Genomic DNA, 19,805 nt, shown 5'->3' with positions numbered 1-19,805 from the left:
AACCGGCAGCAGAAGCGACTGTTTCAACTGGCTTTGAAAAAACGGAACAATTTTGTACTTACTGTAATTGAGAATGTCATCGAACTGAGGAACCTGAAGACTTGGAAGTCAGATGTATTTTTTTGTTGTTTTTGTTTTATTACTACAACCATGAGAAGCTTGAGGATGATAGATGTGGTGTCTCCAGCTACACCTGCAGTGGGTTGAAGGGGATGGTGATGTGGCTTTGTGTTTGGCGGTGCTTCACCTCTAGACACCGCCTCCATCTCCACTCCATGTTTGATATTTTCTGAAGGGAAGGGATCCCATAATCTTTCTTCAACTGAGGGACCCCCTAAGGAAGCAATACTGTCCTTAATATTTTATACAGCCGATATTAACACGTGGTATATAGTACGTGATAATCCTGTCCTGTGTAGTGCGGGGGAGGGGGGAAATGGAGGGACACCTTAGCATCTGCTATGGGGGACACTGAGGTGCCCAGTACCGGCCATTACGGTCGCCTGCTCTGTCCTGTGTGACCTCCGCGAAGACAGAGGAAAGCCCCTCCCTCGCGTCTGGAGATTGAGAGGTCTCCGCCCTCCTCGGCATCTCGCTCAGCTGTTCCTCACCCTCTCCCACGAGCCCGGTGCCCCGGCGGGAACGGGCGCCCAGCCCACGGCGTGGCCCCACCCCCCCCAGGGGAGGGACGCGTCCCCATTGGTCCTGGCCCCTCCACAGCTGCATGGGCGGGACCCATCCGCCTCCGGCCTCCCTCTCCACTTACCGCCCCTGCCGGGCGACCGGCCGGGCCCGCGCTGTTGTGACACGTGAGGGCGGCGCACGTGGGGCCGTTATGTAAAGCGCAGGGGGGAGGCGGCGGGCCGGCACGCACGCGCACGTGCGGCGGGCAGCTGCGCATGCGGGGGCCGCCCGGTGCGCAGGCGCTGGCGGGGAGGGGCGGGGGAAGGCCGGTCTGGTTCTCCTCCCCCCTGCGCCCCTCCCCCGGCCAGACGGCGGAGGCTCGCGGGCGACAATGAAGCAGCAGCAGCCGCAGCACCCCCAGCCCCAGCCGCCGCCCTCCGCCAGCGCGGGGGTCCCGGCCTTCCTCAGCAAGCTGTGGGCGCTGGTGGGCGAGGCCCCCAGCAACCAGCTCATCACCTGGAGCCAGGTGCGGCGCGCGCCAGCCGCGGCGCTTGGCCGCCCCGCCCCCGCCCGCGTGCTCGGGACGGCGGGAGCTTCCCCCCCCCCTTTCTCCGGCGGCCCCGGGCAGCCCCTCCTGCGCCCGGCGGGCACCCGGGGCCTGCTAGGGGAGGGCCGGGCGGGTGGCTGGTCTTCCGCGGGGCCCGCGGCGTCGGGGCGGGCGGGGAGCCGCGGGCCTCGGCGCGCGTTGGGAGGGCGGTAGAACTGGGCACGCCCGCTTGGCTTGGTCGGGCTCCCCTCAGCCGACCGGGGGGAGCGTCCCCCCTGCCCGCCCTACGGCCGAGCCGCCGTAGCTCTCCCGGCCCTGGCGGGGCTCCTGGGGAGAGGCCGGTTCGCCGCGCCGGCCCTCAACCGCTGCCTCGTCTCCGGCTGCGGGTACCTGCGGAGTGTGAGCGGCGGTGCCCGCCGGGGGGACGCGTCCCCTGCCGCTCCCGGGCTGCCAGCGGGGGAGGGCCGGGCAAACAGCCGGCCCCGACTGAGCGGGCTGGGGGGGTTCCCCGGGAGGCGGTCGGCGGGCCCCCTTGAGCTTGGAGGGGGGGGCAGGGGTCCGAGAGCGGTCGGGTGTTGCGATGCACTGACACGCCGTTTTTATTAAGCCGCAGTACGAGAAACGCGGAGCTGCGGTGGGATCTTCCACCGCGGGTTAGCGAGTTCGTAAATAACAGGGGCCGCCTGCGGTGAGCCGTGCCGTGAGCCGGGGGCTGCGTGACAGCGGCCTGCTGCGGGGTAAAAGAAGATGGGGAAATCGGGGGGTTGCGTCTCCTGTACGCGGAACAGACAGGACCGCTAGTCCCCCGATCCGGATCGAGCGGCGTTTACCGCGGGGCTGGTCGGGGTCGGCGGCCGCCGCGCCGCGCTGTGCCGCCCGCAGGGGCGTTGGGGCTCGGGCCGGCTGGGAGCGGCCCGCGCTCATTGGCGGACGGGCGGCCACGTGGGGCCGACAACTGTTGCGCTCGGTGGCGTCTTACCGGGTTTCGTGCCCACCTGCTGGAGCGGGCACACCCCCCCATACACCCCGGTCGTGTGCAAGGACAGGTGTGCTGGGGAGCGGCGTGGGGCGGATGGATCACGGACATCTCTCTGGAGAAAGTCAAACTGGGTGCCCGTCAGTAGTGACGGGGGGACACAAGTGTTGATCTGCCTCCGTTTATTTCAGTAACTGAAGACCCCTTCCTGCCAATGGCAGGTCAAACGTGTACAGTGACTGTGTGGATATACGTCTACTTTGATTGTTTTTAAAAAAAAAGGAAAACCTGAGTTGGCGGTCCTTTCGTCTTGAATCCTTTATATTCAAATGCAGGCTGTTTTAGTGAATAATAAAGAAGCATTATCAGAGTACAAAGTTTATATGTATCTTAAAATATTGGAAGGCAGGAATTTACCACCTTCTTCAGTCTAATGAAGGTCTGGCAAGTTTGCTGCAGTAAGCATCGTTAACTCTTGAGATAAATGCTAAGCAGGTTTTTTTAATAACAACTTCATTTTTCTCTATATCTTAGATGTTTTTAAAATAATTTATATTTTAAAAATCCTGTTCTCAAACTGTATCAACATCTTCAAGTTGTGTTGAGATGGCAGCTCTCAGCCAAATTTATTTTAAATGCTCAAGCAGTGATGAAATGTCATCTTAAACATTTTACTGATAATGAGTTACCAGTAACTTCAGCCAAAACTTCCTGAAGAAGGAAGCAGGTAGGCTCGGTAGATTATGGCAGCTTTTCCTTCTATTTTTTTTCCTTTTTTTTTTTTTTTTTTTGGAATAGAGATGCTAAAGGCTATATGAAGGTACAGATGTTGTCTAGCTTAAGAAGTGCCATTTTTGCTACCTTACGCTTTTAATGGAGACTTTCCAAATTCATTGCTTGTGTTTATCTCAAGTAAGCACACCATGGCTATTATTAGGTATCCTTGTATTATTTTCTTAATTAAAAATAAAGACTAACTGAGATTCTGCAAGGCTGTTTGTGGAAGGAAGATCCACTAATCACTGTTCATGTTATCAGCATCCAGCAGTTCTTGTGTGGGGGAAGGTGTTGGGATCACTTGGTACACAAGTGATGAGATCTTTTTAAAAATATGCTATGTCAATATTACGGGGTACAGAAAGTGTACCAAGTGTAACATGGGAGGAAGAGTACAGTTACTACAGTATTTCACCTTCCTCCTATACAAATCCATATCCTTACACTGTAAGGATAAATGCCATCTGAAACCGAACGGCCAAATTTTATCTCCCTGCACACATATCTCGGTGAAACCACGGGTATGTGTTTGTGGAAACACGTACAAGGAGTACCAAATGAAGTACTTGGAAGAATGCTGTATGCTGCAGTCAGTAACACTAGGACTTGAAAACTGTATTTAGCAATGTGGTAATGCTTCAGTGAGTTCAAGTCAGGCCTTAACATCTGTACAGCTTTGCTGTAAATGACTGTCAGGGCAACAAGAACTAGTAGATGTGTTTCCCAGATTTTTCTGTGCTAGGCCTGAACAATGTCAAAGCGACAACAATGTTGAGGTGCCACATGAAAGCTGTCTGTTGGCGTCACAGGTCACTGTAGTGCTGCTTGTTTGAGTACCTTCAGCTGGTGAGTTTCATTAATGCATTGGCTAAAATGATCTGTTCCTGCCCTTTCCTTTGCTTCCCCTTTCCCTTCCACTGACAGATTCTCAGCAGGAGGTAGGAAGGCATTACTGGGAAGTTTTCATCTTCCTACCTTCCTCTCAGCCCTAAGCTTGGTAACTCATCCAGTGGCGAGCCATTTATAAATCTGGTTTCTGACAATCCTTGCTGGTTTGTCAGAAACAAGCTCTTGGGCAAGGATCTTCACAGGGTCTCATGGCTGGTTCTTCAAGCTTCTTGGAATCATGGAACTGCTGGCATTTGGGAGTAAAAAACACATGTGACTAGTTGAACTGAAGGGCTTCTAAGAAGATGCAGTATCAGTGTTGACAGCTGTTGAAGATGTTAGGCTTTTCATTAAATACAGGGCGAGAGTACTGTGGATGTACAAGCAAAACCTAAACCATTTTGAAGCAGCTAATTTGGATTCTGCCAATTATTTGTCCTTTAGTTAATGGAGCATAGTCACTGAAGAACAAAGAGCTGAGCCTTCTATTTTAGTCAAAGCCTGTGGATGAAATAAAAGATCACTCCTCCCTCACAGTTGGCATCCCAGGAGGAATGGGATATTGCCTTGGGTGGTTACCTTTTTGGTAACTCCAAAACCCAGCGCACACCCTCAGCTCTTTGGCAGTTCCATCTGCTCTACAAGTTTTATCAAACTAATCATGCTTTTATACTGGAAAGCAGAAGGGACTGTCAGCCAGTTGTTGGTTTTTCCCCCTTGCACGGTGTCTTTGTTAGATTCCTTCCCACTACTTTGAAGCTACATACAAAACTGATAGTATTGTCCTGTAGTGAAACTGTGGTAATTGTTGGTAAACAATTTATTTCTTGAGGAAGCAGTGAGTAACAATAGAGATGTTTTCTTTCAGATACGGATAGCGATGTAAATTGATAATACTCTGTTGCTTTGCAACTGCAGGGTTTGTACACTTTTTGTTGTGGAAAATTGTAGGCAAGCAGATCAGTTACATACTGCATGCACAAAGGAAACATTCCTATCTGGTGATTAATTCTAAAAGCCCAGCATGTTTTCTACAACGGTTTTTAAGTAGCTTAATGTGTCTCTCTCATTTTAGAATGGCCAGAGTTTCTTGGTGTTGGATGAACAGAGATTCGCGAAAGAGATTCTTCCCAAGTACTTCAAGCACAACAACATGGCAAGCTTTGTCAGACAGTTAAACATGTGTAAGTTATCGGGGTTTTGCTTTCTAGCATAGTTCTAGGTCCTGTACATGTTTAGTTACAGACAATTTCCTTTGAGCAGTGGCCCTGTGTTCTCTGCAGCTAGGATATTGTCTCATCCTCAAAACTGATACTGGGATAGTTGGAAAAGCATAGTTTGAATTTCTTAATGTGGGTTTTGAGAGGGTTTTTTTTTCTTTTCTTAAAGATGGCTTCCGTAAAGTTGTCCATGTTGATTCTGGGATTGTCAAACTGGAGCGAGATGGTCCAGTAGAGTTTCAGCACCCGTATTTTAAGCAGGGCCGGGAGGACTTGTTGGAACACATTAAAAGGAAGGTTAGTGAAAACTCAGTATGTGGAAAACCTGTACTAGTGAGTGTGAATGAATAGCAAAGTTCATGTGAAGTTTAACTGCAGGATTGCAAGTGCGAATAAGTTTGGAGTTTGAGGAAGGAAACTGCGCTGCTTTTATATATATTTTGACTTGTTTAAAGATATTTTGGGGGATTTGATTAGGGTCCTTTATCTAACCTGCTTTACTGTCACTACAGTAAGTTTCACAGGTGGCAAAAATGAGCGAGTTATGCAAATACAACATTTTGCAAATGGATATTAGAAGTGCAGAGTATGCTTTGACTTTACTGTAGTAATATAACAATCTGCTTGTTTATGTAGCTTGTTTCAGAACAAAGCTACTGTAAGCATTAAAATTTCCACCAAAGAGAACAGGGGGCGAACCTATAAACATCTTTCTTACGCTGCTAAATGTGATTCTGAAATGTGCTCTGCTGTTCTTGTGAGTCAGTTGAATATCGATATCAAAATGAAATATGGCTAGTTATACTGTGGTGAGAGGGATGTACTTACTAACATTGTGTTATTGTGAAGCAGATATGATGAAGTAGAGCACTAAGGAGAATGCCTGAAGAATCTGTACACAAATGTTTGTAACAACTAAAGCTAACGTGGTGACAGCTGTTAGAGGACATTTCTGTGTGTTTCTATATTTTTTAATTTGATGCTTGGTTTATTATTAACTTAAATGCATAGTTTATCGACACTAGAAGAAAATATGCTTGATCACCAAAAGGAAGTAATAGTTAACAACAAGTAAAGGAAAGTGTTGTTTCTGGATTCTAATCTTTTAAAGGTTTCTTCTTCAAGACCCGAAGAAAACAAGATACGTCAAGAAGATCTCTCCAAAATAATAAGTAGTGCCCAAAAGGTGCAAATTAAACAAGAGACTATTGAATCTCGATTGTCTGCTTTGAAGAGGTAAGTTGCTCCATCAGCAACTGATCCCTAAAATGGAGTAATTCTGATAACAGATATCAGACAAAGGCCTAAAATTAGGTCCATTTCTTATTGCCTAACTTTAAATATCGCTTTAGGAAAATAAATTTCAATAAAAGAATTGCATTAAAAATCAAATATTCTGATATGGCTAAAAGTAATAGGCAATGTTGGCATTTGAAGAACTGTCTAGTAGTGGGCAATTAAATAACGCCTTTAATAATAGTTCCATAATGCTGCTGAGGCTGAATATTCAACTCAGTTCTTAGCATGAAGTATGCTGATTTACATCTTCAAGTTTGAAGTAGTTACTGTGTTTAGTTTGAGGCAGAGTTTGGTTTGTGCAAATTGCTTAGAATGCTTTCTTACTACAATTAATGTCTTTGCTCGTTGCTTTTTATTCTCCTGTCTTCATTCCCCCACTGCTAAAAATTGCAGAAGAATTAATGCCTAAGAAAATCTGTTTAGAAATCTAATTTGGAATTCATTAGTTACCTCTGCGACAGAGGTACAGAATCTAAAATCTAAATGTAAATAAGAGTATTTTTTGAATTGCATTATTACCTGTTCAGTAATTACGATTTATTCTCAATAATGAGAGAGATGTGTGTCACAAATTACTTAAGAGTATGTAGATACAGACAGGATATATGAGCATAAATAAGCTCATGCACTGTAAGTCACAGCACCTCAACAGTAACTCTATCTCAGGACTCCTTAACTTATGTTAATTTGGGAATGTAAATGATTGTGTACCTCTTGTGGCAGAGGTCACTGATTAGCTCAAGTTTTAAGAAGTAAATGCTGTCATTTCTGGTCTTCAGTTCTAATTACTTGAGTGGTAGAATATTTGGAGACAAACTTACTTTGTCTAGGAAGAGTCTTTTTTAGAATCTCGCCAGTCTAGAGTAAAAATGTTCATATTCACCTTGTTCAAATCATAGACTAATTTGGGTTGGAAGGAACCTCAGAAGGCCATCAGGTCCAAACCCCTGCCCAGAGCAGGGCTGACTTTGTCTGAAATGACATCCCATTGCTAACAGCCTGACAGTCTGTAAAGATGAGAAGATAGAACGGTTGGTCTTTGACATCCGTATTGTTGTCCCATGAGTTTAAAATGATTGAGGTAGAAACTGGAGCTAAATCAGAAGACCTAGTCCTACAAAACATGTTAATAAAGCTGGTGAGAAATTGAGGAAGTTCAGAATCCCTGACCTCAGTTGTTAAATTTGTGATGGAACTGTAGTCTTAAATTGTATGTTGGACATGGGAGCAGTTTGAGGAGTGAGTAATAAGCTTCATCACAATGCATATAAACAGGTGTTTCCAAAAACTTAGCTTAAGGTTTCCTAAAAAATCCAAACATCAGTGGAGAGATTTTCCTCTTTTTTTGGCCGGCATCTGTGTTGAAAACTAAACTGCAAAAGAGAGGAGGATGGTATGTTGTCTTTCCTTATTCATTGAAGCTTTCGGTATTCGTTATCTTAATATGCTTTATGCTGTTGGAAACAACGAGGTTCATGGATACGATAGCAAGGGCTACTTTACAGCAGTTTTTATACTCTCTCAGTAACTGGACTCCTGTGAGTACTGGAACAATCAAGGTTTGTCAAACGGCAGTGTTTCGTGAAAACTGCCATCTCCTCTGTGCTCCTATTATTTTTTAGCACCTAACATGCTCCTTTACTGGAGCTCATAGAGGCAATTGTTAGGATGACCTACAGCTGCATGTGTGACTTGAGAGCTTGTTCTGTAAAGATGGTTTCAAGGTGGATGTACTGTTGCTGACAGGTGGCTTGCACCTAGCAAGAGGTGTGTGAGGGAGGACAAACAGGCTTGATACAGATGAAGAACTCTGTTTTTTAGTGGTGAGAGGAAACTACATTCATATGCTGTTTGGTCCTTTCCTGCTGCCAGAAACCAGTTGTATGCTTGATTTTATTTTTATTTAATTTCTTAGGATTTAATTACTAGAAGGAAGAGGAGAAGGTACTTCGTTATGGGAAAGGAAACAAGAGAGTTCATTTTTAAATGCTGAATGTATGTGTAATAAGTATTGCCAAATTTGGGATTTTTTTTTTTTTTAAGGGAGCTGGAAAATCTCTGCAGGCTATTTGCTGTGTTTGAGTCTCCATTTTGTAATTATTTGCCAAGGCTGCCAACTGTGTGACTTCCCCCCCGTCCCCCAATCTAAAAACACGTTTCAGAGAGCTTTAATGAAGCCAACTAATCTTTAACAGAAATTATTAGTGTAAATATTTTAAAATTTAGTTTTAGTTTGACTTTTACATTATCCTTTTCAAACAGGGAGAATGAATCCCTTTGGAGGGAAGTAGCGGAACTGAGAGCAAAACACTTGCAACAACAGCAAGTTATTCGGAAGGTAAGGCTTCATTCAAGTGTCGTATGTGAATGAGTGCTTCTGAACTAGGAATACTGTGCCGCATGTTGCCTTACTTTGCCCTCACTCTTTTTTTTGTAGCGTGTGAAATGTCTTTTTAATAGAAAAAACAACAGGGTGGTGTATGGTGAACAAATCTTTGTTGTCGTGGTTTAGTCCCAACCGGCAACTAATCACCACACAGCCGCTCAGTCACTCCCCTTCCTCAGCTGGACAGGAGAGAGAAAATATGAGAAAAGGCTCGTAGGTCGAGACAAGGACATAGGGAGATCACTCACCAATTACCATCATAGGCAAAACACACTTGACTTGGGGAAATTAGTTTAATTTATTACCAATCAAAATCAGAGTAGGATAATGAGAAATAAACCCAAATCTTAAAAACACCTTCCCCCCACCCCTCCCTTCTTCCCGGGCACAACTTCACTCCTGATTTTCTCTACCTCTGCCCCCCGAGCAGCGCAGGGACACGGGGAATGGGGGTTGCGGTCAGTTCATCACACGTCGTTTCTGCCACTCCTTCCTCCTCACACTCTTCCTCTGCTCCAGCGTGGGGTCCCTCCCACGGGAGACAGTTCTCCGCAAACTTCTCCAACGTGGGCCCTTCCCACGGGCTGCAGTTCTTCACGAACTGCTCCAGCATGGGTCCTTTCCACGGGGTGCAGTCCTTCAGGAACAGACTGCTCCAGCGTGGGTCCCCCGCGGGGTCACAAGTCCTGCCAGCAAACCTGCTCCAGCGTGGGCTCCTCTCTCCATGAGTCCAGAGGTCCTGCCAGGAGCCTGCTCCAGCACGGGCTTCCGACAGGGTCACAGCCTCCTTCAGGCATCTGCCTGCTCCTGGATGGGGTCCTCCATAGGCTGCAGGTGGATATCTGCTCCACCGTGGACCTCCATGGACTGCAGGGGTACAGCCTGCCTCACCATGGTCTTCACCACGGGCTGCAGGGGCATCTCTGCTCCGGCGCCTGGAGCACCTCCTCCCCCTCCTTCTTCACTGACCTTGGTGTCTGCAGAGTTGTTTCTCTCACATATTCTCACTCCTCCCTTCTCCGGCTGCCATTTCCCAGTTTTTCCCCCCTTCTTAAATATGTTATCACAGAGGCGCTACCACTGTTGCTGATTAGCTTGGCCTTAGCCAGTGGCAGGTCTGTCTTGGAGCCAGCTGGCATTGGCTCTGTCGGACATAGGGGAAGTTTCTAGCAGTTTCTCACAGAAGCCACCCTTGTAGCCCCCCCGCTACCAAAACGTTGCCACACAAACCCAATACATATGTGAAACAAACATAAGCAGAAGATAAGGCCAAACTTGTAAACATTTTCAAAGAAAGAGGTTCAAGAACATCATTCTTTAAGGTACCCTTAAAATGGTCCATCCATTTTTTATTACTTCAGGAATCGAATGACTAATATTCTGTGTTGGATGATCTCAGGATAAACTCTTTCTCACTGCAAGAGTTAGAGTTCTGTACTGGAAATTCACTACTGTCCCACTTAACTGACCCACACTGACTGTATATTTCTGAAGTTATCAGCAGAATAGATTATTGAACCACAGAATCACTAAGGTTGGAAAAGACCTGTAAGAACATCAAGTCCAACCATCAACCCAACACCACCATGCCCACTAAACCATGTCCTGGCAATGCCACGTCCACGATGTTCCTTGAACGCCTCCAGTGATGGTGACTCCACCACCTCCCTGGGCAATCTATTCCAGTGCTTCACCACTCTCAGTAAAGAAATTTTTCCTAGTATCCAGCCTAAACCTCCCCTGGTGCAACTTGAGGCTGTTTCCTCTTGTCCTATCACTTGTCACTTGGGAGAAGAGACCAGCACCCACCTCTCTGCAACCCCCTTTCAAGTAATTGCAGAGAGCGATAAGGTCTCGCCTCAGCCTCCTCTTCTGCAGACTGAACAACCCCAGTTCCCTCAGCCACTCCTCATAAGACTTGTGCTCCAGACCCCTCACCGGCTTTGTCACCCTTCTCTGGATATGCTCCAGCACCTCAATGTCTTTCTTGTAGTGAGGGGCCCAGAACTGAACACAGGATTCGAGGTGCGGCCTCACCAGCGCCGGGTACAGGGGCACGATCACCTCCCTGCTCCTGCTGGCCACACTATTTCTGATACAGGCCAGGATGCCGTTGGCCTTCTTGGCCACCTGGGCACACTGTGGCTCATACTCAGCTGGCTGTCAACCAGCACCCCCAGGTCCTTTTCCACCAGGCAGCTTTCCAGCCACTCGTCCCCAAGCCTGTAGCGTTCCATGGGGTTGTTGCAAACAAAGCGCAGGACTGGGCACTTGGCCTTGTTGAACCTCATCCAATTGGCCTCGGCCCATGGATCCAGCCTGTCCAGATCCCTCTGCAGAGCCTTCCAACCCTCGAGCAGATCTACACTCCCACCCAACTTGGTGTCATCTGCAGACTTGCTGAGGGAGCACTCAATCCCCTCATCCAGATCATGGATAAATATATTAAACAAGACCGGCCCCAAAACTGAGCCCTGGGGGACTCCGCTTGTGACCGGCCGCCAGCTGGATTTCACTCCATTCACCACAACTCTCTGGGCTCGGCCGTCCAGCTGGTTTTTAACCCAGCGAAGAGTGCACCTGTCTGAGCCACGAGTCGCCAGCTTCTCCAGGAGAATACTGTGGGAGACAGTGTCGAAGGCTTTACTAAAGTCCAGGCAGACAACATCCACAGCCTTTCCCTCACCCACTAGGCGGGTCACCTGGTCATAGAAGGAGATCAGGTTGGTCAAGCAAGACCTGCCTTTCATGAACCCGTGCTGGCTGGGCCTGATCCCTTGGTTGTCCTGCACGTGCCCTGTGAGCGCCCTCAAGATGAACCTCTCCATAATTTTCCCCGGCACCGACAGTATGTTGGCTTAGCTTAGTTTAAGAGTTAGATTTATGATCTACCAAAACTGATGTAAATGCAAAGAGTTTACAGGGCTGGTTTGAGGGGTTTTTTTATATTTCAGAAAACGCAAAATGGAAAGCAGCTTTGTAGCAGAGACTCTTACTGATTATTTTTTTTCCAGTTTGTTCAGGCCAGGTACATACATTTAATCCTTAAATTTAAAATAGAAGGGAAGAAAGTCTAACATTTCAAAAGGAAAGGCAGCTGACGAATACTGTTAAGCGTACATGTCATTTTTTCTGGATCTGTCAAAAATGCCTTTGACCAGCGTCAGTATTTACAGATACAGATTATGTATACAGTCAACATCCCTGTGTTCCTTCTGTCATTGCTTGTTAGAGTTCTAATTGTTTGAGTAACTGAATTTTTTTCTGTGTACTGTATGATGTAGTGTAAAAGTCTGCTCTCATTGCCTGGTATGTGAAAAGCCTTTCTCAGACAACTGAATAACTCTATTCTTTTTAGATATTACCAGCAGTTTTTTCTAGTCTACCACAATTTTTAACTTTTCTGAACAGTTCTGTATGAGAGTTACTACACAAAATAAGTGTTCTGCTGTTTATGTATAGATTTTATTATTAAAGTCTTCTGCTATAAGGTATCTTGGTACTCCGAGAGAAACAATTACAGAGTAGAGTGACTAACAATAGTGTTTTTTTCCTTATAGATTGTACAATTTATTGTTACCTTGGTGCAGAATAACCAACTAGTGAGCCTAAAACGCAAGAGGTAAATATGGTCTTGAAAATTTGCTGTCCAGTCAATATACTGACATGTTTTGTTGACTAAAACCAAAGAACTAGTTTTGAGGTGGCTTTCTTCCTTTACTCTTTCTGATTTAGGCCTCTACTTCTAAACACTAATGGACCTACAAAGTCGAATGTATTTCAACAAATTGTGAAAGAACCAGCTGACAGTAACCACCATGTAAGTTTTCTTTTATGCATACTCTTCGTTATGATGAAGGGAGGCAGACAGATCAAGCAGTTTGTCTTACGGGGGGAAAAAAACATTGCTGTGTACTGAGAGCTATCAACTTTTAGAAGTGATACGCCATGTTGTGTTTCCTTCAGAAGCCAAGTGTGTTTATAGTGACCATTCACTTTTCAATATAAGCATGTATAAGCCGGTTACCTGTGTATTAAATACAGCTTGATGTGATCCTCCTGAGCACAGTTTGCTTTTAATAATAGTGCTCTTAGATATAGCATATGTATGTTGTATTGTTACCTCTGGGAGTTAGGTGCCTCTAGCCCCTTACAGGGACAAGGATCCAGTGTGTTGCTCTGCAAGGCAGCATCCAGCTCAGCAAAATCATGTCAGGTTGCTGTGCCATTTGCATACGTCATGCCGCTGAAAGTTATTTTCTGCTGTCCAAATAACGGTTGGTGGGGAAATCATTAGAATGAGTGCTGTAGTGTGGTACTAGAATGAATAGCTTTGTAACTACTATTTAAACGGCAGTCGCTGTTTTAATGTTTTTCGTTCTTGTGTAGTCCTGTTGTCTCAGCATTTTTGTTGCTTTTGCTGACAGTGCTAGTATATTTTTATTTCTATGTCTGTAGTATTTGCCAAACATTTTTTTCTGTAGCTGCTATTCTCCAGCTTGTTAATTTATTTGTATGTTTTTTTTCTAATAAATGTAGATGTATACAAACATCTTGTAATCTCCCAGATGTAGGAAAGCTCTTACACCTCTTTAGAATTGAAGCATTGTAACATACAATGATAACTGTGAGGATGCTGAAGTTCATTGTCCTGTCCCCTGACTCTTTTTACAATAATTCTCAGGTACCTATCAACAGAAATGAGGGCTTAAAACAAAGGGAACAGATTTCAGATGACATAATTATTTATGATGTTACTGAGGATGTGGGTGATGAAGAAAATCCCATGGGTGATGAAGAAAATCTTCCCATTACACCAGAAGCAAATGAAGATACCACTTCAGATTCTTCCAAGTAAGAAACCTATAGAAGTCTATATAGATAATTGGCTTTCAGTGTTGTATAATATGCAATAATTCTGATGTCTTAGATAATTTTTTTTTTAATGAAGTGGTCAAAATTGTTCAGTACTCCTGCACGTCTAGAAGCTTCATCTGTCAATTCACACTAAGTTCTGATTTATTGACCTCTGAATTTGTTCCAAATAGTTAATTGGCTGTTGGAGTTTTAATATGCAGAGGATAGAAACTGGTCAGAAGCAATCGGTATTATTGCACTCTTGTTAAATATACTACTTGTCCAAAGACAGAGGAAGTGATGCCTTCTTACTTTTGGTTATCAATACAGCCAGGAATTACTTCCCTTGTTTTTACAGATTTTTATGGAGAATAATTTGCATGTGCTGTTTATCAAGTGTTTGTGTGGTCTTTGAACTTTATTAAGCCAGTTAATTGCAGGGGTTTTTTTTCAGTCCCAAGTGTTTTGTGACTGTGCTTCTTCCTGTCTGTACTTAGAACTATAGAAGTAGTTCATCTTTCAGCTATGAGCAGTTGAAACTTGGTCCGGGGATTGAGATGCGACTCTCTTCCTGAGTTGCATTACATTAATAGAGCCTGTATTGTGCCTCAAGGTGTAAAACTTAGATATTTCTAGCTTACACTTGAACTAGTACCATTGTTCTTTTTCAGCTGATGTCTGGGAATGCGTTCTCTGATAGAAAAGCTTCATGAAGATAAGGCTGTGATAGAGAGGCAACACAACTAACAGCTACTTAAGGGTTAAGAAAACCAGAATATGGATGAAAGCAAATGATTTGAGACTCTTGGTTTTTAGGTTGCCTTCCTGGTACACGTAATGAGGTTAATTAACTGCAACACTGTTGACTGAGGTCCTTTATGTTATGGATGCCCCAGAGTTGATTCTGTTCAACATGGAAGATGCAAAATATATAATGTCTGTCTAGTTTGATGGCCTCATATGCTTTGGTCCACTTTGTACATACTTTATATGTGAGCTTATAGTTGTTCTAATGCAAAAAATATGAGTGTTCCTGTATCTTTTTAGTAGTTGTTACTGTGGTCTAGCACAACAGCATCTGCTAGTTGAGCTGCATTAATTGCCCTGAGCATTACAGCACCATATCAGTGGAAAATAGATATTTAGAGTATCTTGCTGTGTTTCATATTAAAAAGCAGTAAGAAAGTTTATTTCCTTATAGTAGCTTGACTAAAATGAGAAGTAACTAAACCTGTGGAATAGTACCAATTTAAATTTAATTCATTTGTCTCATATTACAGCTGTAGTCATTCTCCTGATATTGTAATTGTGGAAGACGATAACGAAGAAGAGTATGTCCCTGTAATTCAAGGGGATAAAAGCACAGAATCAGTTGCTGTCGCAGCTAGTGATCCCCTCAGCCCTGCCAGTGACAGTACAAGCCCACTCATGTCAAGTGCTGTACAGCTGAATAACCAGTCAACTTTAACTGCAGAAGATCCGGTCTCAATGATGGATTCTATACTCAATGAGAATGGAGTAATTTCACAGAACATAAATCTTCTTGGAAAGTGAGTAGCCTGGTCTTTTTTTTTTTTTTTCCCCCAAGTATTAGAACTGATTGTTTGACTGAAGTAAAAAGAACTGAATAGTACTTTCTATTGAGAACTTCATAGGTTACCTTTATTCTAGCCAGCTTCTAAAGATCCTTCTATTTTAAGTATTTTAAGATGGGACCTCTGATTTTCATTGTGAAGCGAGTTGGGGTGCATGATCTGACAGTGTAATGTTGTGGATATTGTTGTTTAAACTGTCAGGATTTATCTGCGTAGCTCTTGCAGGTGGATGGGACTCATTAGAGCTACCTGGATGCAAGAATCACATCTCTGCTAATGTCATGTCATAGTGTTATGTTGATGAGGTATCTGTTTCGGACCACCTGTCTGCTTTACTTGGGTTCTTGTCTAAAGAGGCTGAAAGTTTTCATTTTTTCCAGAGATTGTTTCTAAAGAAAGATGTAGTTCATTCTAGTTCTGGTGAAGATTTTTAGATGCTTGTAGTACATCTGTGTAAAGGTTAATTGTGGATTTCTCTTCCTTTTGTTAAGGGATACAGCAATAAAATATTGTTTGTCTTCTAGAGTTGAACTACTGGATTATCTTGACAGTATCGACTGCAGTTTAGAGGACTTCCAGGCTATGTTATCAGGACGACAGTTCAGCATAGATCCAGATCTCCTGGTTGATGTAATTTTCACTGGTTATTTTAAGTATTTTGGTAATACGCTACAGGAAATACTTGTGTGGGTTGTTACTGTTTAAAACAGATTTAAAACACAACAGATTTAAATTTTTTTGCCTTTCTCCCTTTAAAAAAGCAAAGTTAAAAATATTTGTGAATATGTTTCTGGGCACTGGTATAATTCTCAGTGCTACACCACTGTTCAAGTGAATGCTTAAGTTTTTGATTGGAGAATGGCTTTCTTAACGAAATAATGCTTGTATTTGTTGCTACATGAACTCAGACACAAATTAGATTAATACTCTTGCTTTGAAATAGCCCAGCACATCATCTGTGGTCTTCTCAATGAACTGGGGTTGAAAAGGCTCTCAGCATTTATTTTACAAGTTTCTCTGCCATTTCAGGTTATTTCTTAGGAGTATGTATGTGTTTTCAATTTCTCTTCAGATTTAGGTGGAGTAGCATGGTCTAGGTTGGAAGGGACCTGTGCATGTCATCTAGTCCAGCCCACTTGCTCAAAGCAGGGCCAGCTTGAAAGTTGGATCATGTTGCTCAGGACCTTGTTGACTCAAATTCTGAAATCTCTAAAGATGGGAGATTCCACAGCCTCTCGGGTGCCTGTTCCAGTGCTTGATTCTTCTTTGTGAAGAATTTCCTTCATGTCAGTCACAATTTTCCCTGCCACAGCTTGTAGCTCTTGCCTCTTGTACTTTGTCCACCTCTGTGGAGTTTGTCTTCTCTCTAACACCTCTTTAGAAGCAGTGAAAGAGTGCAGTTATCCTCCCTTGTCTGCCCTCTCCAGACAAGATTAGCCAAGCTCCTTCAGCCTTTTGTATGTCATAAGCCCCCAAACATCTGTGGCCTGCCGGATGCCCTCTAGTTTGAAAACTCTTGTACTGGGAGGCGTAAAACTGGACACTCTTCCACGAGTGGCCTCAGTGCTGGGCAGAGAGAAGTAATTGCTTCCAGTGACCTCCTGGCTATGTTTCACCTGTAGCAGAGCATGCCTCCCTGCAGCAAGGCTGTGCTGTTGGCTCATGGTAGGGTGTTGTCTACCACGACTCCCAGGTCCCCTTGCTGAGGAGCTGCTCCCTGTCCATTTGTTACCTAACCTGGGCCAGTGCATGAGATTATCGTGTCCTAAATGCGTTTCGCTGTTGAACATGATGGAGTGCCTGTTGGCCCCTCTTCCACCTTGCTGAGAACCCTCTTAACAGCAGCTCTGCTCTCCCACGTATTGATGACTCCTTCCAGTTTGGTGTCAGTTGCAGACTTGATCAGGTTGTGTTCTTCCTTACTGTACATAGAATTCTCCATGCAACAACATTAAGAAGGCGTCGGTATTTTAAGACTGCAGCAAACCATGTTATTCTAAGTTAGACGTAATGTAGTTGTTTCCTTTGTGACAGGTTCACGGAATTCCAAACCATTATGCTCCAAAGCTAGGTTTTCTTTGTGAAAGCGGTAACTGCCTGTAAATAAACTCTTAATCGTGATAGAGGGTGAAAACATTGAGTACAGGGATTATTCTCACACATGCAGATGTGATGTTCTTGTATTCTTAATAGCAACATCGAGATACCTAAAACTTGATGTGTTTTGTCTTATTCAGCTTTTTACAAGCTCCGTGCAGATGAATCCCACAGATCATATCACTAATACCAAAGTAAGTCTTAAATCCATTGCTCAATGTACACAGTAGTGAGAGATGCAGACTTCATTCATCCTTTACTGTTTTCTTTACTGGTATAATAGCACTTTTTTCATGCTCTGGCTTTGAAGACTTCCATAAGAATAGGAAGGCTGCAGCTGAATTCATCCTGTTTGTTAGGTTTTAACAGAAAAGGAAAAAGCACACTGATGTCCCTCAGAACACCTATTACCTTGAGGCCAATACCTGTACATTGTACCAGTCTCTTGACTTTTGTATCCTCTAAGATTTTAGTACTTGCAAACATGGTACACGCTTTGTCAGAATGGTTTCATCTGTATTGTCTGGTGGGAAAAGAAACACAAGAATAAGCAGTAGAGCGAAGATCAAGCTCTCTGAATGTGTCCTGTTCATTTATGGGCATTAGTTTTGGTTCTTGCTTGAGTAAGCCTGTGCTTCCATTTCATGTTTTTTCAGCCGAGGTCTATTAGTATGGGTAACTGATAACACTGCAAATAAAAATTTTTTTTTAATCGTTGGTCAGCTGTGTTCTAGCGGCATTGGAAAAGGCTTTGAGCACGTGTTTAAGGTTTTGCTTTCATTTCCAGATGGAGTCAAAGGGAATAGAAACTACCAAGAATAACGGTGGTCCAGCGGCTTCACAGGAAACACAAGTTTCTAAGCCCAAATCAGGTTAGTAATAGCATTTTGTTGAAACAGTTTAACAACTGAACAAGCATTGTTCTAAAACCCATCATCTCAGTTATTTGCTCTTTGTCTGGTTTTGTGTCATGCTGATAAGCAAATAACCAAAACAAAATACTTACTTACAGTATTTGCTTTTCAATGTTTTTGGCACCACACCGGGTACAGGGAAACTGATGTTTTTGCAGGAGACTCTGAACAAATAACGTTACGCATGAATGTAACAACTCTTTAATCACTCATTTAAAACAAACACCTATAATGTTTTTTATTAATTATTTTTTAAATAAATTCTGTGAGTTGGATTTTGGTTTTTACTTCTGCAGGTAGAAAGGCATGTGAACTGATAATGTTTTGGGAATTTTTTTCCCCTTAGATAAGCAGCTCATACAGTATACTGCGTTTCCACTCCTTGCATTCCTCGATGGGAACCCAGGCTCCACCATTGAGAGCGGGAGCTCCGCAGCTGCAACTCCTTCCTCTGCTGACAAACCCCTGGAAGTGGAGGAGCTCCTGGAGAGCAGCCTGGATCCTGAGCCTACCCAGAGCAAACTGGTGCGGCTGGAGCCGCTGACAGAGGCAGAAGCGAGCGAAGCCACACTGTTCTATCTATGTGAACTTGCCCCAGCACCCATGGACACAGACATGCCGTTCTTGGATAACTAATGTAAGGGGGACTCTTGTATATAGTCATGAAGATGAACTATTTATTTAGAATATTGTTTGGTATATGAGTTTTTTGTAAATCACTGTTTTATGTAACCAGGTAACGTGGAATCTAAAATACCTTTCCTATGTTACTGCCTACAAGCAATTGTTTAATGACACGGTTGGCAATACCAAGTCAGACTGTTACTGTACTGCTGTCAAATACTTGGTATTACACATATCACTAAATATCCCAGATAACTGAACACATGTTAATAGTAAGCTTTGATTTACGGTTTCTTATACTTCTGGTCTGACATATGAGGACATAACTAGTAGTGTATGGCTAGGGAGCACTGACTTTCTGTATCTTGGTTTTTTTTTCTATTTTTTACAACATTTTGTTTAACAAACACGAGGCTTTTTTGGGGTGGGGGGGACCAGGACCTGATGTAGGCTTTTTTTTTCCCTGCTTGAACTGGGAACAAAGTGCCTGTACCTTGCTAAATCTTGGTTCTGCCTTACTTTCACTTCAGTGGACAAACTGGGGAAAAGTTCTTAACAGCCACCAGGCCCCTCGACTGCATGAGTACTTTTAACTTGGACCATCTACTCTGATAAAATAAATGTTACTTAAGTGTGATACTTGTTACGAGTTGTCTCTGTATGCTTTTCCTGCCTCAGTAGCTGTGCAGTGAGGTCTGCTTCTATGCACATTTACTGGAAAATAGTTTCATTATCTCTGAACATCAAGGTTTATAAAAAAGCTTCCAAAGCAAGTGGCTAATGCAGAAAACTATGTTTAGTACTACACAAAATAATGTTTTCTCCCTTGTTTTCTTACTGAAAGCTGTGGCACAGCCCTGTAGCTTTTCTGCCACCTGCTCAAAAGGTGTTTCCATTGTTGCTTTTACCGAAGTCTTCCATGTTTATTTAGGTGAACTTACTGTAGTTGCATTACACAGCTGCATGCCAGCAGGGTTATGACAACACTACATGAAGGTGCA

At 43.9% G+C, this 19,805-nt stretch overlaps 1 protein-coding gene across 1 annotated transcript; it reads left to right on the top strand.

Annotated features, from left to right (window-relative positions):
• Positions 1 to 1,015: 1,015 nt before the first annotated feature.
• Positions 1,016 to 19,441, top strand: HSF2 (heat shock transcription factor 2). The gene is made up of 13 exons (XM_059831515.1): positions 1,016 to 1,150; positions 4,888 to 4,996; positions 5,202 to 5,329; positions 6,144 to 6,268; positions 8,594 to 8,669; positions 12,278 to 12,339; positions 12,453 to 12,537; positions 13,402 to 13,571; positions 14,855 to 15,124; positions 15,694 to 15,799; positions 17,407 to 17,460; positions 18,054 to 18,138; positions 18,527 to 19,441. The coding sequence occupies exons 1-13, from the start codon at positions 1,016 to 1,018 to the stop codon at positions 18,814 to 18,816; spliced, it is 1,695 nt and encodes a 564-aa protein (XP_059687498.1). The 3' UTR covers positions 18,817 to 19,441.
• The last annotated feature ends 364 nt before the right edge of the window (positions 19,442 to 19,805 follow it).

This window comes from Gavia stellata, chromosome 2 (genome assembly GCF_030936135.1).
Source record: "Gavia stellata isolate bGavSte3 chromosome 2, bGavSte3.hap2, whole genome shotgun sequence".
In the NCBI taxonomy this organism is placed as follows: domain Eukaryota; kingdom Metazoa; phylum Chordata; class Aves; order Gaviiformes; family Gaviidae; genus Gavia; species Gavia stellata.
This window is presented reverse-complemented; position numbering and strand designations above follow the sequence as displayed.